The sequence below is a fragment of the Sturnus vulgaris genome, chromosome 3, assembly GCF_052056855.1.
Source record: "Sturnus vulgaris isolate bStuVul1 chromosome 3, bStuVul1.hap1, whole genome shotgun sequence".
Taxonomy (NCBI): domain Eukaryota; kingdom Metazoa; phylum Chordata; class Aves; order Passeriformes; family Sturnidae; genus Sturnus; species Sturnus vulgaris.
Window position 1 is genome coordinate 11,200,423 of NC_142245.1, and position 24,833 is coordinate 11,225,255.

Here is a 24,833-nt window from a genome sequence, read left to right on the forward strand (position 1 = left end):
AGCATAAATGACAGATATACTAAATTACACCAGTGAGTGCAAGTGGAATAGTACCCACAACTTGAAACTCAAATACCAAGAACTTCAAAACATTTGAAGAACATTTGATTTGAATCAAATTCCAGAGGAAGAAGGCAGTCCCAACCGATAACATCAAATAGGCATGTTGGGGGATTAAAAAAATTACAAACAACAAACACATAGCAGTGAGTTGATCAATCAAAGAAGTAATTGTTATTTTTCTTTAAAGCCTCAGGGTCAATACAGGTCTGTTCCTGAAGGTGAAGTAAGAAGTGGAAACTGGTAGCCTGTATTTTTGAGGAAGTCAGGCTGGTGGTTGGACTCAGGTCCTATAAACTGTACTGAAGATCAACATCCCTTGAAAGTGGTTTGGAACAGTGTGTCCAGATGCACAAAGGCATCACCAAATAAACCCCCTTCAGATAGTGGAAAGCTGTACTGACTGTTGCCAGCATTAATTTCTGACATCCAAAGAAACATGATGGCAAAAGAGAGACAGAAAAGTTCAACTGAGCCTGTGATCTGCACACCCAACCTGTGGGAAAACATACCAGTTTAAAAATTTTTGTATATCTTTAGTCAAGGGGTTTTCTCTGCCTGGGGAAAAAGAATTTTAAGTTTCTTTCCAGGGCATTGTTCCTCTAGGTGAGGTCTGATGAACTTAACATCTCAACAGTCTGGGAATAGCCCAGAAGATAAAAGGCCATCAGCTGCCATCTAGGAACATCTACCCCAGTCTCTGCCTCCTCTGGCAAAGTTAGAGACATCTCCTCCAGAAAAGATTGATAAGAAAATCAAGGAATGAAGATCTAATTAACATCAGAAGCAAAGAAATCTGGATCCAATAGGAGACCAAATACTAAGAACTATGCCACTTGAGACCAATGAACACTGACCCAATTAATTTCTATGAGTTTTGATTGTATAAAAGATCTGAAAAATCTAGCCAATGTCATGTGTCATGGAATGATTCTCTGCATATCCGGGCTATGTGTGGATGAGATGATTTCTGTGGTACATCCTGGCCAGAACATCTTGGCTAGACAGTAAAGTAATACCTTGACTCTCTAACATTAAAAATGCTGTTGGAGGGTTTTTGTTTTTCCCGCAGTTTTGGTGACAAAATCTTTAGAAAGTTATGAGAATGAGACAGCATGTACATACAGGAGATTTTAGGAGTATTATCCATAAATGACATCCCTCTGCTGCTAAAGCCAATACAGAATTACTGAGTGTATATTTTTTATCTCTGACTTCTAAGTTCACTAAGACAAAGACATTTAATTTTACTATCCACTCCATCTGTGTATCATGAGAGGTATATATATTAGAGAAGTAGGAAGTAGTGCTGGGAAGGAGGGAGGGGTGTGGGAAAGGTGTTTTTAAGGGTTCATTTTACTTTTCTTAATCCTGCTCTGATTTTGTTAGTGTAATAAATTCAATTCATATCTCTAATTACAGCCTGTTTTGCCCATCATATTTGATGACTGATCTCTCCCAGTCCTATCTCAAAACATGAACCCTCCCTCATTATATTTTCTGTCCCCTGTCCAGCTCTGGAGAGGAGTGAGAGAGCAGCTTTGGCAGGTGCCTGGCATCTGACTAGGGTCAACCCATTACACGCAGCAATGCAGAAAATTGATGCCTTTTGTTGTGACAGAGTTAGATCCATCTGCTCAATTTCAAACTTTCTGAGCCTGTTTTGTGCCCAGAAAGCACAAGCAGGGATATCAGGGGGCTTGTGTCACTGATCATCCAATTCTTACTAATAAAATGAGAACTGCTCTCAAGCAAACTAATGACTTTCAAAGGCTCTTATGGATCTCTCCATACCTAGCAACAAGTCTATGTTGCTAAACGTAGGTGTTTCTGGAGGATTATTCATAACTTCTCCAAGTGTCTCTTCTAGCCATATCCATTAATCCCTGGGGATTGTTTTGTACAGGGACCCTATAGCAAAGATGTAGCAGCTGTTACAGCATAAATCCTATGTTAGAGCACAAATGCTTAGAAACTTGGAAGTTTATCAACACAACTTTCCCCACCACTTCTAAGCAAAGGACAGATGAAGAATTTAATTTTTTTTTTCAATTTCAAAGATTTCATTAAAGGATAAATGCATCTCTTTCCACAAAATGCTTGTAACACTCTTGGTTTATGTATTTTTTAATGGTTCTTTTAATAATGAGAAGCACAACACAGCAAAAGAATTGCTTTGATTTCTAGGAAATAACACTCCCTGTAAAACAGATCTTTTCCATTGTTTTTAGCCATCCCTCTATGTTGCTTTTACCTTTTTGTTTTGTTACTAGTTGAAACTATGTCAACTATACATCAAGCACCTGTTGGGGTTTTTTATTATTATGCTTGGATGTTCTGGACCAGTTCTAGTTTTACTCTTTCTGTAACCAGCCCCATATGCCTGCCCAAACACTTATAAGCTTACATAGATCATCATCAGATACTAAAATCTCTGGATACTCATGCTGTCCCCAGTGACCCCTCTTAGCACATCTCATTTTTACTTGACTCCAGCTTGTGTTCCTTGAACTTTTCTTCCATCCCTCTAAACTTGTTATTGTAATGTGTCACACTTGTGGGTGAACAAAACAGGAGCAAAACTCTGTACGAGAAACTCTTACTGACTGCATTCTGCATTAAAACCTGGCATAGCTGGGACTGCTCGTTAACTTCTCTGCAAAAACCAGAGAAAATCATAACACTAGTGGTACAGCCTTTTAGGAAACCACCCCAGAAGTTCATAAATCAGACAACAGTAAAATAGGAAGCTGAACAGCCTGAGTTCAAAGGTTTCACACAGGCAAATAACACTTCTTGATGAAAACACAACTTAAAGGACTCCAGTTTCAACCAAGGTCACATGTTTTTTAAAAAATACACAAAAACTACCTTCCTTCTGCCTTTTTTGGTGACCTTTTGTTTTCCTCATATTAGTTCAGTTCTTGGTAAATAAGGAGCTTTTGAAAATAAAAGAAGGGGAAAGGAAATCAATATTTTTGTCCATTTAGCAGGCCTCTCACAGTTCAGTGACATTCAGGAAGCAGAGAGTAAAGAGACAAGGAATCAATGTGTAAGAGGAGACTGCAGATCATACTCAAGCTGCTCAGCTAAGCAATCAATAGCTCCTCTAGCTTCTACTTTGAAATGCAAGTGAGCTGGTCAAGCTGCAATGTAAAATCAATGCTAAGTACGGATAGTCTACAATGGAAAATGCTAATTTAGTAAAACAGAAATTGTCATGGGATCATGCCCTCTTTGACAAGATTTTTTTTGCTCCAGGATAGAATTTATTAAGAGAAAATGCTGAGACAGAGGAAAAAACCCTGCACATCTTGATATTCTGTGTACTGCCTCAAGAGCAAGCAAACTGGTTCACACTTCCACCTTCTCTTCAGTTTGACAGGAGGGGCATATCAGGATCTACACTATCACAGATGCTGGCTATTCTCAGAAATCTGTTTCCAATTTCTTTTCCACTGCTTAGACGAGCCAGCATGAGAGCAAGAGCATTTCTGAAATCTTAAGAGGTTTCCAAAGGAATGCAAAACTGATTCTTATTCTACATAATACCAAAAAAAGACAAATAAATTATATTTCCTTCAATGTCTTCTTGCAAGATAGCAGGACAGTCACTACAGTGACAAAATCAAAGATCTCTGTAAGAAAGAAATTCCCTGGAGCTGGGCTATAACTATACATTAGTCTTAGTAGAAATGCAGAGACTGCAAACCACAGGGACACTTTATCCGCAGCTTATGGGTAAATTTTGCACTTTGCTATCGCCCCAGTTACATGGGTCAAAGAAATTATCAGCCTTTCCAAATCAATCAGAATAATCACCCCTCATTTTGGGTATAAACAGCATGCCCGGTGACAGAAAAGAAAACTGGGCCTTGTATGTAGGTCATTATCAACTGCAGATCCTACCTAACTGCAAAATTAGGAAAACTGTGACTTGCAGAAACTTTCTCTTACATACCTTTGCCGAGTACTGCAGATATGACTTTCTTAAAATATTATGCTTGGAAAAAAGCCAAAACTACGTTCTTTTTCTTCCTCAACAGTAAAAGTCTTTTTGTGGAGTGATTTTTACTTATTACAAAGAAAACCATCAATCTTTGAGGTGATAAGCAGAGTAGGTCTAAGTTATATTTGCACCCTCTCTGTGGTATAAAAAGGGTTTTAGTTTAAATGGGAATCAGGCCCAGATCACATTTAAGATTGCAAACCTTTTGGCTGTGTCTGCGCAATACAAAGAAGAGAGATGCTCATATGATGCTGAATCTTCTAATTTAATTATTCTCTCTGTCATCACTTACAACTTTGGACCATTTCTTATACCCCTGGGCAGTCATCCAGCAGTGGACCTTCCTTCCTACTCCACAACTCACTGGTCCTATAAGGAGATATGTACTACACAATCCACCTTTATATAACTTCCTCTTTAGTGATTCCATTAGTACAGTAGCTGCTTCCACACAAGCAATGAATATCTGATACATCCCAAGAGAACAGGAGTGCTCACAGGCTAAAGATTTCTCTAACTCTGTTGATTTTAAGTTACTTGATTTCACAAATCAAGTCTTCAGCTATGAGGAGACTGTGAGAAAAACCACTTTGAGAAAAACCTGCTGAATTTGGTTTGTATGGGAAGACTCAACTAAAAGGTAAAGTTATTCTTTTTGTTGAAAGGTCCCCTTGACTCACCCCTACCATAGAAGAGACTTCTTGCAAATGTGTGAATGTTTGTGCTAATGCCCAAACCGATTTGGAGCCATAAAGCACCACCTGTAGCAGCTTCACCTCTAACTTCATGTATTTCCTTTGTAAAGACACAAATTTGCTTTATTGACATTAAGTTTCAGTGTATTCCATATGAGTAGATTAGAAGGGCTTTGCAATACACCTGTGGAGGTAAAGTTTAAGGAAACTGAGTCAGCAGGATGAAATCTTAAACTAAGTGTGCAGCATATGCTGAAAATACACCCTCTGGTCTCCAAAGTGATTCTGCACTTAAAAGCCAGCTTCTGACCTTTGCTTAACTCATCATGCTTCCACTTCGTTCTCCACAGCCTCCTTCCCACTCAAATTTCATCTAAATAGCTCATCACTCACCTTGAACCATCTGCTTGGAAAATTATAATATACATTTCCTCTCACAGAATTACTGGCACAGATTATCCTTCTTTCCACGTTACGGGAAGTCTGCCCTACTGTACCACTCATTGAAGAGCTGCCTGTTGCCCTGTCCTTTATGTCATTTATTTTGCTCTTCACCTGTACTCCATTTCTAAACTGCTTCTGAGTCAGAAAATGTAGCTGACCCCCAAAAACAAATGACAGCACTCAGTCATGGTAACCATGGCAGGACCTGTAGCGGTTTAAAAAGTTTACTTCAGCTTCCTCTGCTCCTTCTGAGTAGTTGGGCCCCACTGGATCCAGAGTTAGTGAAGTACTTTCACACAAAATTGTTGCCAGAGTCTGAGCTGAAGAGCAGTTTCCGAGAATAAAAATGGTATCACAGCCCTGGGAAGGAAGGCATGATCATGCTGCGCATGAACTAAGCTGAAAATCAATCTGATCTAAAATAATTTAATAAAGTCTGAATTAAAAGAATTATTTAAAACTAGCTGTGGATCCTCAAACCCAGAGTCAGGAGGTGACAGTGAAGTAAAGGTTGGCTCCACCATGCAGAATCCAACTTTCTCAAAACTGGTTTTAGAAAATGCACCAAGTGCCTTTTGATTGTATTTTCCTGTCTGCAACCCTCAGAATGCCCTGCAGAATTTAATTCTTCTCTTTTATAGCCTCTTCTGCACTGTCATCGCTCAACACAATTTTTCCTTTCCCCACTTTTCCTGCTCTGTGAGCAAATGATGCAGTTAGAAGCTGAGAAGAGGTGTTTTGGCTACCATGAAAGGGAGCACCTCTGCACAGACAGAAGGACACCACAGACAGCCACATATCCCTCTTCCGGAAGCTCCTGTGGTCCTTGCTCTGACTCAGGTCCTCACTGCACCAGGCTGACATGTTGCTAGGAGGGATTATGGCCCACTGCTGTCAACACCTCCCAACTAGGTGGTAATGACAACAGAAGAAGAGCCATTTAGCTTTAATAAAGCACAAAGGCTATTTTTACCAAGCTGCCTGCTTGAAGTGATATAGCAATAATTGCCAAAGAAGTCGAAGCTTATTCTAGTATTTCAAATCTGTAATACTTAAACTTCAATGTTCACATGAGTGATAGTGATATACTAGTGAGGCTTTCTGGACTATCTGTAACACCTTCAGAGTCCTGTTGCTATTGCAGTGGAAATGAGATAAAGAATTGCAAACCACTGATTTTCCTAAAGTGCTGTCTAGTGGATAGTACATGGACTGCACAATGTCTTCTCTGAGGAAATTTCATAACTAGAAGCCAGACACAAACCAGAAGCCAGTCGGTCTTTTGGCAGAGGGAGAACTGCAATTATGCTGCAGCTGACATTCACGTATCTGCTCATGTAACCAAAAGCAGAGCAATTGTTCACAGTTACTTTATTGCCATAATACACAGGACAGAAAAGACATGGGAGCTTGCTCCCACCTATGCCTTTCCCACCCCAATAGGAAGCCATTGATAATTTATATTGATTGAGCTGTGCAGGTTGTAATTGCACTTTTTCAGTATCTAGATTCAGAGGTTTAGGGAACCCCATCACAAATCACATTAATAAAATCAGCAGAGGTTTATGTAGCACTGCTGTACAGCACTGGGTTAGTAGAGTATAGCTGCCAGGGACAGGCCATCTGCCACACAGAAAGCATCAAAACAGAATCATTTCTGGAGAACAATTTTTGTAATAAGAGGAAAGGTAGGAAAAAATGACAAGTAAGAGACTGGTTTACGAAAAGGAAAGAAACAGAGTCCTACTGTCCTGACCTTTATTCAAACTAGATTTTGTTTTGATACTTTCAGAGGATTGTGCTTGACCCAGGACAGGTGCATCAGAATCTTGTCTTTTAATTGTCAAATGTTCTTCAGTTCCAGCCTTGGAGCCTGCAGAGTGCAGGTGCAGAGCTTGCTGGTGCTCAGCACCAAGGCAGGGATATCCACATCAGGGTGCTTTTCCCAGCTTGTCCCAGAATCTGGCTGCCATCAATTGGCAGAACACTCCCATTCTGCACCTGAACTGTCTGGTGTTCAGCTAGAGCAGTGTACTGAACCCATATCCCCCAGAAAAGCCGACAGCTTTTTTCTTGACAAGAGAGGCACCAGATGATGAATGATTTGGCAAAGGGATCACATTCCATACATGAAACTGTAGGCAGGAGAGCTAACAAGTGCAGTGGTGAGGTCAACAATGCAGGGAGAGACACAAAGAGCTGGCCCAAGCCTCACAGAGTCCACAGAGAAGGAAAAACCTGTGAAACTGAGACAAGTATTAATATGCTCAGAGTTTATCCCAGAGGAAGCTCTCCTCAGTGACAGCATTGAGACAGGGCAGTACAAGGCATCCCCATTCCTGGAAGTGTTCAAAGACAGGTTGGAAGGGGCTTTGGTCTTCTGGAAGGTGTCCCTGCCCGGCAAGGGGGTTGGAACCAGGTGGTCTTTAAGGTCCCTTCCAACCCAAACCATTGTTTGATACTAAGGCACAGAAGTGTGGTCTGGATATTCTTCACTAGTTTTCTCAAAACCCACTTTAGCAGAGAGGCTTTTTACAACCTTGTTCATGTTTTCCAGCAGCCTGTCCCACAGACTGCTAGCCAAGCCTCTCTCTAAAGCACATCTCCACGATTAAATTTTTTCGGAAGTCTTAGAGACAAAGGGGTTGCTGCCCTAATTTCAAGGGACCAGGTTATCCAAGTGGTTTGGAGTTGTCACAAGCCCCTCTACTTATCCACTGCCTAGAGCAATGAGAAATGGTTCCTGAAGAATACAAAAGTCATTAATTGCAGTTGCATGTGCACCAGCAGGGATTCTGGTACGAGAATTTTTCCTAGTTCCCACTGGGTCAGAGCAGAGGCTGATTTAAATGAAGTGATGAAATTATCATCCTGCTGAAAAATCTTTGAATCATTACTGCTTTTTTTTGGCCAGGAATGAGGAAGTATCTATTCAGTTCAGTTATTAGCATAAAATAATTAGGGGTATATTTTGCTCCCAGTGCACATACATAACTTGCATTAATATTAATAGGGACTTTCTATTCATGCTCATTGGACGGAGCCCATATCTCAAAGGACTGAGAAAAGCAAAAGCATATTTAGGGTTTAGTCTGTCACTGAAGATTTCCACAGACTCCTGTAAACTGCTGTCTTCATTGTATACTTATTTCTCTTCCTAGGTTATTTCCAATGAGACTAATGTTTAGCAGATCAGCAAAGAAAATAATTTGCTCAGGATTCCCACTGCAGGCAATCAAAAATGTGCATGCAAATTCTATGGAAATTACTCTGTGTCCAGACTTTGAGAACAAACTCGTGTTACGGTTTCCACAGAATAAAAATCTAACAGAAAAGCTTCCCTCATGAAAATGTATTTCTTTCCTATAAGAAACGATGAATCTCTAATTAATACTAACAGTGTCTGCTGCACACCCATTTAGGGACTCTTCGTATTTCCAAAAAGCCAGAATTAATTTGTGTTATGATAAGCACTCAAGAAGTATCTTCCCAGAGCAACAAAAGGGAGATTTGGGAAAATAATCTACTACAGCAGAAGGTTTCACTTCATGGCAGTTTGAAAAGATGCCTAGACTGGCACCAGGATATAAAATCCCACGTGTCTTGGGCCTGAAGAAGTATAAAGCATCCAGTGCTAAATGACAGAATCATAGACATAGCAAATCGTCACCAATGCAATGATACCAGAGATGACATCCCTTGTTCTGGGCCTTTCCTTTAAGGGCAAGGTGAGCTGTACCTACAAACGACCATCACCAAAGAAAAATGATAAACAACAAAGTGGTGCAAACAATACAGCAGAATTTTGTAAGGGATGAAGCTGCCAAGGTCTTAGATCAGAATATCATTTTATGAGACTGAGGGTAATAGTAGTGTTCTGCAAAGAGGGAAACCTGAACAAAAAAAAACCAGATAAAACCTCTGGGGTCCGTGAAAAGGACTGAAAATTTCCTTCATCTCTGCTGGGTAGGGCCTCTCATGATTCCTCACTTCCTTTCAGGGAAGGTCAACCAAGTTATTGTTGTTAGTCTCTCTTGCTTCATCTCATCCTACTTCACCATGGACTGAACTGCAAATGAGATCTGGGTAATGTTCTAGCTTAGAAAGAACTTTTTAAAATGCAATCGTATTCCCTATCCCAACACCAGCTGCCACTGCAAAAAAAGAAAAAAAAAGTGAGAATGGTGTCAGAGGAACAAACAGTCAGGATGGATGAGGCAGGAATACTGAAACTCAGGAACACCACAGCAAATAATTATCAGGTGAACCTCTACAGTGGAACAACAGTGTACATTTGGTATTAGCTTCTTGGCAAAGATTCAGTTCTCCAGAAGTGCAAAGACCCAGATTCCACCTCCTCTTGTCCAAGGGCAAATACACTCCATTCATTTCAGTGAAATTACTTCAGATTTTCACTTCTGCAAACTGGAGAAACATCTGTCTCTTTTTTTAACACCATCCCTCTAAGGAAAAACACTGTTCAAAGCCTCCCTCTGGTTGAACTCAAACTTCACAGATCCCGACAGGTGATGAAAACTGTCCAGTAAAATTTTTCTTCCCTTTATATTAATTCCCAAAGCAGGCAACATTTAGAGAGGCTGAAAGCATAATGAGCATGTAACTGAGGTCATGGCTTGGCCAAGAATGAAGGAAGCAGATGGTTAGTTTGTTTTGTTTTTTGAGATCTCATGAAAACACAGTCCTTGAAAGTTACTTTATTGCTCAGAAGTCTTATCTGAGGTCCTTATATAAAATAGGACTGAAAAGAAAAAAAGCACCTCGTGTTGTCAACCTTCACAAGAAAAAAATAAAGGCAGAACTGAAAAAAGTTCTCTCCTATTCCCCCCCTCATACGTTTAGTCTCAATTTAACTCGGGACTTGGCAAAAAAAACCTATATAAATCTCAAGCAAATTATTCATCATGTCTTTCATCAAAATAATTAGCTCACCTAGTCAGGCTGGGAAGGGAGCTACTGTTTTAATCAAGCAAAACATATTAAAAGAGGTTTCAAATCATAAAGGGGACAAAACCTATTTGTAATTTCATTTTCCATCTCGACCAGAGTGCAATGTACTCACAGACAACAGAACCTGGGCCTGGAGGCAGTGCTGCAGTGTGAGATCAGACCTAAGAAGATTCCTGGTCCTGATGATGCTCCTGGCAGTTGGGGCAGGAAGACTGCAAGGAACTAAACAACAGCTTCCTACCTGCTGAGATCCAGGAGACCTCCAATTCCCATAAGCAAATATTATAATAAAAAACTGCAACACCTACGTAGCTCTAATTGCTAAGAAATCACTGATACATCTATCTGACAAACCATCCCTTCCCCAGGAACTCATCACAAGTTTGGGGTCAGTAGTATAGTCTAATGCAGGTCTAAGGTAGCAAAAAGACACACAGTTCCCCAAATTCCTGCTGCTTTTCACCTGAAAATACAAAGGCAAGGGGCTGTTGGATTTTACATTCTGGGAAACATTGCACCTGTATATTTTAGATCTATGAACTAAAACACATTCACTCAAATAACTTGTGCATAGCTTATGCAAAAAGCAAGTTGTTCACTGGACAGGAAAGAATGAAAATAGTAAATTAAAAAATGCTATTTAGATTAAAGTCTCCTGAGCATAAGGTCCGCTCCCTCAAATATTTATTAATGCTAGAGAGGTTTTCTCCATCTGCTGCTGCTTTTACCCAGGACAAGGAAATACCTGGGAAAAGCTGGAACAAGCCATGGGGAAGCAAGGACAGGAACAGAGGCAGGACCACTAATCTTGGAATATACCTAGGGACAAATGACTCCATACAATTGTGTTGTTATTTTATGCTTAAATAGCCTCTAGCACAGTAATTTCTCCTGCGCCTCCAGATCATGCATGTGGAAGCACTAGACAACTAATTACAGTTTAAGGTTATTGTCCTTTGTCTAAGTCTTTTGGGCTTCAGAGGATCTGCTCTAATCTCTAGGATTTCATTTTTCTCCCACCGTTCTCATCTCAGTTTTCTTACTGCCCAGGTGTTGTAAAGACTACAAATGGCTGTAATCCAATTTCTCTTTTTTATTGCTGTTTTTCTTTTCTTCCAGACAGTAGACTGAACATCTCAGATCTATTCCTACTTTTGCTCTGCTTTGCTGTATGACCTTTTGGAAAATTTAAGGTCCTCTTCCTCCCACATTTATTTCCAGCATTTGTGAAGTACACATAATCCATATTTGAAATGTGCTTTGAAAACTGTACTTAAATATTATTTCATTAAATACTAAGTCCTTTTCTCACTTTTGTCTACTTTGTAGGCAGATAGAAGGTATTTGGGAAGATTCATCTTATTTTCTGGCTCCCACTGAATTATTCATTGTTTGCAAGTCAAGTAGGTAATTCACCTTGCACACACTTCCCAAGTGCAGTGTTAATAAGAAAACCATGCTGAGTTATCTTTCTGACAAACAACATTTTCATGTCAACAGCTGTCCTTAAAGAAATACATCCTCTCTCTATGCAAAAATGTTCAGTATTCCACAGTGAATGGCAGGACACCAAGAGATGTTAGATCAATTCAGATTCCAAAAAGCAATGTTATTTTTTCATCTCTTTCCATCTCAATCTGGAATTTGCACTTCTTTCATACATTTAAACTTTCTTCCAAACCTTGCTGGCATATGAAAGTGAAAACACTTCATCATTAAAATCCAAGTTCCACTCTGATAGCGTGTGGCAACTCTGAAATGAAATAAAAAAAAAATCCTCTCCCTATGGCAAGTTGCTCACTCCATAGAAAGTTTTCATCCTTAGGGATAAGTACCCAAACCAAATCATTTATATCCCCTTTTCCAGGTTTTTCACCAGCTAGCTTCCAGGATCTAAAAAAAAAAAAAAAAAAAAAAAAACAAACCAAAAAAAAACCTAGTTGTATCTCATCTTCTCAAGTTAAGTGGTGGGCTTTTTCGGTTTGCAGTGAATTATAGACTATGAGTAAAGTGCTTTCTCCTTTGAGGGACTGCACCACTCAGCTTGCATCATCTCCTCAGAATGTGTTCAACAAGATGTTAAGTCTGCTGTGACTAAACGAAATCTCAGTCCCCTTGGACATTTTCAGAAAAGGCAGAGTGGGCTGAGCTCCCCTGGATTTGTTTGTGAGAAGCTCTGGTCCCTCACAGTGGCATTGCTGCCTGTAAGTGTTCCCAGCCATCTAGAACCAATTAAGGAGACCAGTGAAGCAAGCAGAGTTACCCAGGAGAAGGCTGCCTGTAGGAGTCCTGGTTATTCATCAGATGCTTCTTTTAGAGGTTGCCTTCCACTAGCTATTTTTCCTTAAAATATGCATGAAACATGTTTTTCACATTCTAGGAACTGGAGTCAGACCAACAGAAGTCTGGGATTAGGATGTTCATTATGAAAGAATAATGAAACTGAAGAAAACAGTCAAAAATGACCATGAAACAAAATCTAGATGGTTCCAACCAGAAACTGTGGAACAAAATGAAACTTTTTTTTTGCACCAAGATAATTTGGTGTTATAAAATATTTTTTTCCTGATGAAGTATTTCAAATATGAAAATGTAGATTCTACTTCCTTTTGACTCACTATCAATAATATGAGTCGAAGTATCAAAGATTTTTTTTTTTTTTGGGTAAACAGTAATTATAGCTAGTTGACTGTCCAAATTGAAAAATTTTCATAAGTTTGTGTTAAACATGCCCTGCACAACTCTGGGAAGGACCCTTGAGAATTATGAGATACGTACACGGTTAGAGCTGGAAACAGGGAAATTAGTTTAACATGGATATTTCCCTTCTTTTTTCCAAAAAATAAATAGTCCAATAGCAATCAAGGGAATTACTCCAAGAAAAGCTCATGTTCCGAAAGAAGTAAAACATATTCCAATGAATGTTTTCCCAGGGGAGCATCCCAATTGACAAGTGAAAATAGAGCAAGCAATGCACAACTATGTATATCCTGGCCTAAGATATTCAGCATTTTTGTCCAAATTCTGCCAGTGACACTTGTTGGCCCAAAGGTGTAGGTCCAGGAGATAAGTCAAGGTTTTACAACACAATTTCAGCTTGTTTTGAGTTGGAAAATAAAGAGCAGCTAAAATGGTACTTACAAGGCTTATAGAAGGTATCTCCTATTTTTAAGTCACTGTGCAGTCACTGACTACACTGTGGTTTTTCCAAAGCATGAAGTAGCTACAGCCAACAGCTCCTCAAACTCCTTGTTTTGCTGGGAGAAAATGCCTCCCCACATAATAGCCCTGACTTTGGTGGAACCACAGGGAGGACAGAAGCAATCCAAAAGCTCTGCTGGGCAAGTCTGGCTGAGTGCCAGGGAAAGCAACAGCCAAACACAGATGATGGGCTCAGCCCTGAGTTTATCATATTTGCTGGATGACAAAGCCAAGTTAGATGGGAACAAATGTAATCAATCCCTCAGACTCCAAGACAAAACATAGGGCATCTCCTCACCCTAGTGGCTCATTTTGTTTTTCAGGTTCTTGATGCAGACACATCCAAGGTACCTGTACCTCCTCCAAAGAAAAGGAATAGGAGTGTGAAGAGCTGGCAAGGAGGAAGAGAGCCAGATAGTAATGCTGACCGTAACACTGCAGTGTTACATAACCTAGAGCCTGGCAGTAATCAGCTCAGTGACATTGCTGTGAGACCAAGAGCATAGTAGTAATTAGATCTGGCAAGTCTGGCTCTTCTGTGAAGACTTCATGTCTGCAAAGCTCATGGATTTTTTATCATGTATGTATGAAAGTATAATGCTCAGAATCAAGTAAGATAAAAGAGCATGAAGACAGATGATTTCCACTGAAGATATATTAAACCTGTACCCATAATAAAAGTGTATTTCTTTTCAGCACTCAGAGAGTAGACAGCTTGCAATGTAAAACACAAAGCTGTATTTTCATAGAAATGTGGCCATTCAGATACCACTCCTTATAAGCAAAATTGTAGTATTTAACAGAGTCCACTTATAATGGTATGGAATTGATATTATACAAATAATTAGGGAAAATATGTACCACAGAGATGTAGTCTTTCCATGGTGTTTTGTTCTACTCAGGCCTGTTCTCTCCCTCAGTATGGAAGTTCCCAAGGCCAAGAAGCATTTATTCAACTTCATCAACCCATGACATCCATATTAGCATTTTAATTACTGTTAGCTATTTTGAGCTGTTAGAGGCTGAAAAAGCCGTATTCCAATGCAGCATCAAATATCTACTGCAGCAAACTACTCAGAAATAATTTAGATCTAAACCTTTATTTCCATTGTATCTCCAAATACTGCAATCAACTTTCCGTGACCTTTGTAAAACCTCTTTTTGTATTCATGGAGCACATCATGCATACAAACAATAAAGTACATTAAATGGCATGAGTGGATGCACTACATAATACATTTATTGTGTGATACAGTAGCATATGCCATTAAAGTGATTCTTTTAACATAAGTCTCTTAGGAGAAAGGGGGTGGGGTTTTTAAAGTCACAGCCCTGTGACACAAACCCAGGTACACCACGCTTAGATACTCCAAAAAACTACACCAAAAATATTCCAGTCTTATGTTGCTATTGATTTAACTGTACACCTTCAGTTCCACCACTTTTTATTTATTGCCAAGGTCATATACATTAAATGGTTCTGGTCATTTAACTGTACACACAAGAAACCCCATCAACTGTTTTAACTGCTAATTTTCTGACATCAAGAAAGAATAGAAATAAACTTACAAATTTATTTTGCTTCATTCTAGACCTACCATCTCACAATCTGCTATCATATACTATCAGATACAATACTTCACTAATTCTATAATCTTCCCAAGTTGTATGTTGAACAACACATTTAAAATCTCTTGAAAGGCAGTTTTCCAGCCTCCATATTTTCTATTAGGCTTAGAGATTTGCACAAAAGAAAACAGAGCTCAAAATGTTTATTGCATTGTTCCTGAGGAAGATTTCTTAGCATACAATTTACTTGCACAGGAGAAAAGGAAGTATAGCTGAATACACACACTTCCTACACTGGAAGTGAAGCCAACCTTGAAGAGAGTTGCACATGGCAGTCTGAATTCTGTCACAGCTCTAATGTTGGTGATTTGGTAATTTTTGAACCCCTACATATTTTGCACTCATCAAGCACCAACAGTAGTCCTATGGAATCCTGGATCCAGTGAATGCTGAGATACAACCTTCAGTGACTGTTAGCTCAGCATAACAAAGCTCTGCATTCCTTTTTCAAAATCAAACCAAACATGTCCTAAAACAAAGCAATATTCCACATCACAGTGGGTTCCATGTTATTGCAAAGCCACTGGCTCACTCTGTCCATTCTTCTCTACATCCTACTAAAAAACCCTAAACCATATAGCCTCACCACTGCCACTGCTTGTATTGTAATATTTAACACACCTCTCTGAAGATCTAAGGCTAGAAATTGTACAGACAAATAACAAAAGCAAGGCTTGATCTATGAAACAGAGACTCTCTGCATCAGGCAGGAAAAAAGAGGGAAACAGGAAAAGGCAGGGAGACAGGGGAGCAACACTGCAGTCAGGAGAAAAGACATCAGCCATAAAGCAGAAACTTAACTAACGCAAATTCAGCAATTTACAGGCAGCAGCAGAGAGGCTGAGTGTGGCCAGCTATCACAACAGGTTTTTTGTAAAAGTACTGAACTTCCTCATGGTTACAAATTATTTTGAGAGATAAAACTCATTGCCTCACCCCAAGTATCATATTCAGCAATATGAAAATGGTGCAATGCGTGACATGAAGCAGCATCAAGGGGTCACCTGAACTATCCCAGGGCCACAGAGAGAAATTAACCACATCTGACTCAGCCATGGTCATGTCTAACCTTGTCTTAAAACCACCAACCATGCAGACTCCCCAGATCCTGGTGGCACCAGGACTACAGTACATCACTGCTTTTATTTTTGGAAAATTCTAGATTAATCTGCACAGTGCTACCTTTGCCCATCAGTCTATTACCCTGCAGTACATTCACTGATATTCTTTTCTAATAGAAACACTTCTAGCTTACCCTATCATCTCAGTTATACAGTATTTTCATAGAAGACACTCTATGTTTGAGTTTGATGTCATTTTGATAGTCTGTTATTTTACTGTGTGCAGCTAATGGTGCTTTTTCATATAACATGGATATAAAATACTTCCAACATTCTTGAATGTTGATATTGATCAACTGGGTTTTTTTCTCTACCTTTCTAGTTATAAATAGAAATAATAGATCAGTTAAGATTAGCTTTTACATTGTGCTGGACATAATTTTCTCCAGTAGCAAACCGTTTGAAATATTTAATTATTCCATACTCAATGATGTTGTGATATTTTACTTTAGAATTGTATTGCACATCACAAATACAATATACATATGCAGTCCAAAGGTGAGCCAGTGATGCCACACTAAATCTGAGGAATTTAAACTTAAAAACTGTGAAATTCTTCAACATGTGCTCAACACCCTCACACTGCAGTGAAGAAGACTTCCATGTCAGTCTAAGTGACAGCTTGAGTAGCTGAATAACTCTAGGCCTCATTATTTTTTATTAACACGGAGTCCTTTTTCTGACGACAGAAACTGATCATAGAATAATTGTGATATCTGAATTAAAGATCATCTAGGTGCTTTACAGCTGGAATCCCCACTGATCAACACACAGAACATAGCTGGACAGGGCTTTCCATGAGCAGTTAAATCCAGCAACCCTCACTGGGCAGGAACAGTCTACAAAGGCCAGGGACAACAAAAGTAGGACTGCCTCAGGTTCAGTTTTCAATAGGCAATCACAGGGAATTCAACAATCACTGCAGTGACAACCATGCTATGTATATCGTACAGTCACAAACCAAACTTAATACCTCACTGAATTTCTGATACATTTCTTTTGACATTATCACAGAAACAATTTCATAACCTAAAGACTAGTTTATTCCCAGCATTCCAGAGGCAGAGGAGTACCTCCTTACTTATATAAGCAGTGCAAAAAGGGAAGAGTAGTGGGAAAACCTTTTTGCTCACTTAACAGACACTTAAATCTCCTCTTTGCAGCCCTAATGATTTCTTGTTTGGAATGATACAGTTCACACAACATATGTAGCATATTTCCTGCAATTACTTATGTCTGCCCTGCTGCCTATATGGCCCTTTCTCTTCCCATGTCTGAAGCACAGGTTGAATTCTATTTTCACAGAAACTGACTCTGTGTCTTTTTTTTTTTAACACTGTGCTGTAATATCTGCTGCTTCTTTCTTCTTGTGTTCTTAGATAATAACACTTATAAACCTGTATATTTCAATAATCACTCACCAATATCTACAAAGGGTTGAATTATCATAAAAATAAAATGCCCATTTAAGCATCAAATTTTCTCAGCAATAAGACACACACAAGATCAAATACCAGATGACATACAGGTGACTAAAGTTCCCTCAAAAAAATTGTCTTTTTTTCTTACAATGCTGGCCAGCTGGCTTCATTATGAACTAGAAACACAAAATCTTCAAAAACAGCCCTGAGCTGTGTGGGAAAACAAAATAAATACAGTTCAAGATGGTATCAACCTGAAAAAGGTAACAAACAGTAGAAGAAGCCTCCCTCTGTGAGCTGGTACAGACTCTTGGAAACCCTTCCTCAAACACACTGGGTAAAGCATAAAACAACTTATGCCAGAAATGATAACCCAGGGATCCGTTCATGGAAGTCACTGCCTGGTCTCTGCACAACATGCTTCATTTCACCAGGATAACTGAGACAAAGCTTTCTTCACCACTTGTTTGTAGCGGAGCTTCAATGAAAAGCATGTAGGTTTGAGGGTGGTTTGGGGGTTTTTTCAACATTGGAAAGAAGACATTTCCTCTCATGAGTTTTCCTTGGCTGTTCAATATTTATTACAGATACTTAAGCAGAGATTTTACTACCTAACCTTCCATTTCATATCAAAAAGTTAACATCGATGCAGGTGTAATGCTCTCCTGTGGCCTCATAAAATTATGGCAGCTCAAACTTCCCCTGAACATAATCCTACCAGAATGTCAGCCCTATGACAACAGAGATTACAGCAAAATGCTAAAGAGATTTTACTGGGACGTCTGTCAACATCTATCATCTGCAGCGTGTATTTACATAAAAGAGACAAAAACATGAGGGGCTTTTCATCCTTCCATTCTCCCATCTCTCTTGTAACACACACATTCTCTGTATGGCAGAGAACTGGATGATGAACCTGAAGCCTCCATCTAAGATTTGAGAGGGGATGGCAAGTCTTGGGCATTACATTAATTTATATAATGTTTAGCTCCACAGAAGTTGAAAAATTTGTATGAATCTGGGATCACTGCTGTGGTGAACTGCACAAAAACAGTGCAGTTTTTTCCATCTACCCACGACATCAACAGTAGGATTACAACAGGGAATTGGTCAAGTGATGGCCCTTTTTCTCCTGCTGCCCCTTTGCTTTCAGGAACAAACCAACTTTCTTCTCAAATGGAAGAAGTATCTTGAGATACCTTCCAAGCTTTTATCAGAAACTTCCCAGGGAATCAAAGTCACTAGCACTGATCAGGAATCTGAGAAATCAAGATGTGGGGCATAGAGCAGGAGGAAAAATGCCAAAATTTGCCATTAAAAAAAAAATTGTTAATCGCTCTTATTGCTTTGCTCCAGGGACAGAATATTATTTGCCTCCTGTAACAGAATGCTGGAGAAACGAGTTACACTTCCACAGCAAATACAAAGGTTTGAACAAAGGAAAGCGCCAAGCCCTTGCATCCCCAGATCACTGCACTCCACATTGGCTAGAGAACTAAGGAGAACTGAGGAAAACTGGGTTTTGCTGATCTTATCAGAAGTTTTTAATTTTTGCAAAGGGGAAGACCTGTATTGACACCTAAGAGTAAGACAAAAGGCTGCACCTTTAGCCAGGCCAAACCTGTCATTAATGCTGCTGGAAAAGGCCCTGAAGATTGATTTATATTGCACTGCCATTGTTAAAAGCTGCAGTGCTTGTTCTTCCCAAGCTGCCATCTATCCCGCTTTTTTTCCCTGTTAAAGATGAACCATGGATGAAATACTAAGCTCTGTCAGCACTGGACAACCCCTGCCTGGGGGGGCAGAGGGCACTTGTGCCTTACAGGTTGTAAGGGTCCAGTCACAAATAAGCCAGTCACATTAAGGATCTCAGGTGAGGAAGGAGATTAAAGATTTTGATTTATTCAATTAAATACTTACATCTTCTGCATTAACAGCCCCCTTCTTCTCCTTGTCCCATGAGACAAGCAGTTTTGGAGTACTGTTAACCATGGGCACCTGGTTAACTACTCCTGTAAGAAGCTCTGCATCCACTCTCCTCAGACTCCTGGATCAGCCAAGTCTCCCTTTCTAACCCCTTTCTGAAACGTAACAACTGCCATCACTGGGACATTTCTTTGCAAAGAAGTCATCATCGAACTGCCAAACTCACTCTCAGTGGAAGATTTTCATTTAACCTTTTCTCCCTCCACACATACATATTTATTCTCCCAATACCAACACAGATGCATTAGCATAGATATATCAGTAATGGGACTCAGCTCCTCTCTGTATATTATAGCCTCTTTCATGAGCAGGATTAATCTTGGCAGCTGTCTGACAAGAGAGAGTGTGTGGGAGGGAAATGGTTTTATCTAAAACTTGAAAAAAACCAAAATAATCTTTGAGAAAACAAGCTATGTTTAAACCCTTCTACTGAAGGAGAACACTATTTACTAACAGAAAATACCCACCAACAGCAAAAAATACAGAAGTATTGGTCAGAAAGGTAACAAAATGACTATATATTTTTTCTTTCCTCTTATTTATGTGGCCACTTTTCAAAATGTTTACATAATAATACAGCTGGGGCCACAGCTGTATTTATAGTACAGGAGAACAGAAGGTAAGTCATCTTTGAAAATAACAATGAAGCTGTATTGGGTTTGAATGGCCTGGTTCTGGTAGCAGTGGGGCTGCAGGAGTGGCTTTTGTGAGAAGCTCCTAAAGCTGATAGAACCTTCCACCATGGCTGGCAGAGACAAGCCCTGGCAGCTCCAAAGACAGACTTGCCACTGGCCAGCTTGGGACAATTAGAAATGATGGTAATACCTTCGTGATAACACATTTAAGAAGGAAAAAAAAAAGAAGTTATTGTGCAGCTGTAATTACCAGAAAAGAGTGGGGAGGGAATATGTGAGAGCACCAACTCTGCAAACACCAAGGCCAGTGGAAAAGGAGGAGCAGGAGGTGCTCCAGGCACCAGAGCTGGGATTGCTCTGCAGCCTGTGGTGCAGGCCATGGTGAGGCAGCTGTGCCTTGCAGCCCACAGAGATCCATGGGGATGCAGAGATCCCATGCCAGGTGGGTGCCTGAGAGGAGGCTGTGACCCTGTGGGAGGCCCATGGAGAGAGGAGGCCACACTAGAGCAGCCTGTTCCTGAAGGACTACACCCCATGGAAGAGTGACCCATACTGCAGCAGTTTTGGGAGGACTGCTGCCCATGGGATGGACTCACACTGCAGCAGTGTGCAGCAGTTGCTCATGAGATGGACTCAGGTTCAAGTTTGTGGAACTGTCTCCTGTGGGCCCCACACTGGCACAAGGGAACAACTCCTCTCCCTGAGCAACAGAAGAAACTACGGGTGATGAACTGACCACAATCCCACTCACTCCCTGTCTCCTTGCACTGCTGGAGTAGGAAGGAGAGCTGGGAAGGAGGGAGGGGTGGGGGGAAGGTGTTTTTAAGGGTTCATTTTACTTTTCATAATCCTGCTCTTATTTTGTTAGTGTAATAAATTCAATTCATATATCTAATTACAGCCTATTTTACCCATGATTTGGTGATTGATCTCTTCCAGTCCTCTCAACCCTTCATTATATTTTCTCTCCCCATTCTGCTGGGAAGGAGAGTGACAGAGTGAATTGGCAGGCACCTAGCATCCAGCCAGCATCAGGCCCCTACAGAATCAAATCCCATGGATTTGTTTTCTTTTAGCTGTGGTGGAGCAGGACAGGACTCCATTTCCCCATCCTGCTTCTGCTGTACTAGCTAACAAGGCAATATGAAGTATATCCGTGTTTCTGATTCACTTTTCCAGGGCAATCACATTGATGAAACATACCACTGGCCCTCATTATTAAAAGCAAAGTTTGCTCTTACAGAAGCTCTATTTCCCCTTGTCCACAGGGAAGACTCTCTAAAGGTCCCCTCGCTCTGAGACTGTGTTGTGACCTGCACTTAGGAAGCGACACATTTTGATGTCAATGTGGATACGCGCACTTTTTCCTTGAACAGTTCAATAGGACAACACACTCTGTGACAACACTACATGCACCTTCATTCACTGCCTGGACTGCTTCAGGCTTCAGCAATATCTATTAAAAAATGTTAAAACCATTGTATTTGAGATGGTTCTTCAAAACAAAGATTAGTTCTTCCTGGATATCTAGGAATTTAATAACATTCCATTCCCACTCTCTTGACTGCCATGATGTTTATCATATAACTGCTGTAATGGTTACAGCATAGCTCCAAATTATTTTGGTTCAAACATATGGTAAACTTTACACAACAAAGCATTTTTGAGCATTTTAAAAGACATACAGATCATGGAAATGATGCAGTAACCTGTCTGCATAGTGCTGTGTCATCTATCTTAGACTCCTGAAAAACTGACATGGATCCTCAAGGGACTTACTTGACTAAAAAACATTAATTGAGTGAACATCTGTGCTGTTTTTCAGATAGTAACCAAAATTAGGTAGGCATTGTAACCTCCTTAAAAGTGAAAAGTATACAGAATAAGTGCAGCCCACTTTCTCACAATTGGGTAGGGCCAAGCAACTTTTTGCAACAGCGTTTACCATAAAGGTTCCTGAGCGGTTTTTATAGCCCTGTGGTGGAAGTTTTCTTCCAGGCTAGCCCAAAAACAAGAACATTTTATTCTTGGTTTCACACATTAACACATTAACCATGACAGTGCTGACATTTGTTGCTAAGTAAAATTGATCGTAAATGGTCTAGAGAGCTGCCATTACATTCAGAAATTACTTTTAGAGTTTGAAATTAAGTACTGTCAACACAGCTCATGTTTCCATTTATACACAAATTTGACAGGAATTTTTATGGCTTAACATAGAAAAGAAACCTCACATAGAAAAGAAGAAGGAAGATAAGGCTAATGATTTTAATTGCTCTCAAATTGTATTACATAAAGCAACTGACCTATGCGGGATCATAAGAGCTCAAGGACTATTCAACAGGGCAGGCTAGATGACAAAATGTCATGAAACATTGTTTCATTCCCCTTCCATTTTCCAGTGCAAACCACGAAGTCAGAATTCACCCAGGGTCGTCCTCTTTCTCACATGGGAGATACTCTCAGTTATTTAAACACAGCTTTATTCCCTGGAATCAAAGGAGGAAGCCATTGGTATGCAGTGGCACGATGAGGTGGAGATTATCAGGAAAAATGAGATTTCACTGCATGTGACAGAAGCCAACTGGGAGCATAGAAACTGCAAATATCAGATGACTACAAAAGGGAACATCTCTGAACAAGAAGGTAAATTCACTTAAGCTGCTCTTAATAGCAGTGCAGACACTTAGTCTAGAGGTATCAATGCAAGAGCCAGTCTGGAATTAGTATAGGAGTACTCAGACATGTAATATTAGGCTGCAGTGAGAATTGGTGGTTTCATATAGCTATCACAGGTGTTTGTAAAATTTTCAGAGACTTACAGAAATGTTTATTTCCAAAAAGCATATGGGATGACTCTGCACAGTGACTGTACCCAGCCACTACTTTTCAATGTTCTAAATTAATCATGTGCTTTTTCTCTTAAATTTTCTCGTGCATTTTCTCATGAATGACTTTACAAGACTGGGTGGTTCAGAGACAGGAAACACATCTCAGGATATTTGCTTTAGTATCCACTAATTGCAGATTTTCCCCAGTGATTTGGTCTCTGATCCCTACTCAGTAAACAAAACAATGGAAACCTGCAAATTTCTGTTCAAGACAGGTTGGGTATGTCTCTGCCTCATAACCCCTCACCTGTATCTGGTTTCTCTTTAGAGAAGGGGACCAGGAAGAGGTCCCCTAGAGCACCCAGCTATCAGCATCTCAGGACAGAGTAATGGGGCAGGCAGCACCTGGAACCTGTGTGGTTCCCTCACATGGCTCTCAACCACAGAAGTGACTAGCTATGGGCATCCTAGTTGGACCTGGAATTACGTGAAATTTCTGCAGAAGCAGGAAAATTAAGCTGGGAGTTCATTAGACCATGCTTGCCCTGGTGTCACAACAACAATCATGATCTTATTTAACCTATTTTCCTCTTCTTCCTACTGAAGTGTTTCTTTGTCATGGGTGTTTCAATAACACAAATCTGGCAATTACATTCTGTCTGGAATAAAACTATCTCCCCCTCTTCACAGTGCAGTGAATTGAAAACTTACTGAAGGATTAAAAAATAAGTTATTTGCTGTCATGATATCATTCCTCAGCCCAACCTACTTTCTTTGGGCAGTTAATATACTTTTTGTGCTACCTGGTCCAACTTCAGCCCAGTATTAAACTGATGCAAAAACTCTGCATATAAGGAAAAAGAATTTGTCAGTGCCAGCTCACAGCTTTCCACAAAAGGGGCCTTTTTCTCCTGTCTGAGAGGTTTATGCTTCTCAAAACTGAGTACACCATTTGTAGACCGCAATCAAGAGCCTCTAAGAGAACTACTCAAGTTTGACAGCTTACACTCCTCGCGTAACTGGTGTTTATACTATTCCCTGAGAAAAAGGGACTCTATGATGATTGCTGAGAAAGTTTTTTGCCACCATTCATACCACAAGGTATGCAGGGCTGAATAACCCATGGGTAGCAGGATTCATGGAGGGGACAACCAGAGATGTACCTCAGATGGCATCTCCCCACACTACAGAGTGCAGGAGATGTCCTAGTGACTATGGTATCCCCGAGTCTTACTGGAGAGAGGATGCATCTCAGAGAATGACTACTTCTAACAGTGAAATAAAAATGAAAGCTGAGGCTATTTGGGAAGTGTGTGCATACAGAAGCCACTAAGCTTGAAACAAGCATGCAAGGGGTGGAAAAAACCCATAATCGTAGCCACAGATTTGATCATCATCCTGATCTCATAAAAAAAATTGTCTGGTCACAAAGAAAACATGACAGCTGCACATAATGATGAAATACTTACCCTGGAGTCCTTTTCCAGACGAAGCTTGTGTTGAAGGCTGCGTCTTCTCCTGGCTTTAGCAAGGCCATTGTGATAAAAAAAGTATCCAGATTCTAAAAAAGGGAGCTGAGGAAGAGAGAGAGAGGAAAAAGAAAAGAAACCATCATGGAGTTATCGGCTGTTAATAAGGATGACAAGAAAACTTTTACCTGTGAAGTGATTCAGGAATCTACAATAAAACTTGTGAAGAGTTATACCAAAGAGCCCAAATCACTCCTGAGAATGCCACTCCTAAGTTACTTTTGAAAAGTGCACCCAGCAGCATTAAAGTTGTTTGCTACAGGTGTATAGTCACAACTTCCCTTGTATACACTTGGCACTCTTT

General features: G+C 40.1%; 1 protein-coding gene across 3 annotated transcripts in view; it reads right to left on the reverse strand.

The window, feature by feature from the left end:
* The window catches only part of PCSK2 (proprotein convertase subtilisin/kexin type 2), a 139,352-nt gene that overhangs the window by 70,257 nt on the left and 44,262 nt on the right, over positions 1–24,833 (reverse strand). For all 3 annotated transcript variants that reach the window (XM_088160994.1, XM_014892609.2, XM_088160993.1), the window contains one exon: positions 24,470–24,574. Coding sequence is in view for 2 of the 3 variants with exons in the window: in XM_014892609.2 (XP_014748095.1) it covers positions 24,470–24,574 (105 nt within the window). In the remaining variant the exon portion in view is untranslated. The remainder of the gene's footprint in view (positions 1–24,469; positions 24,575–24,833) is intronic.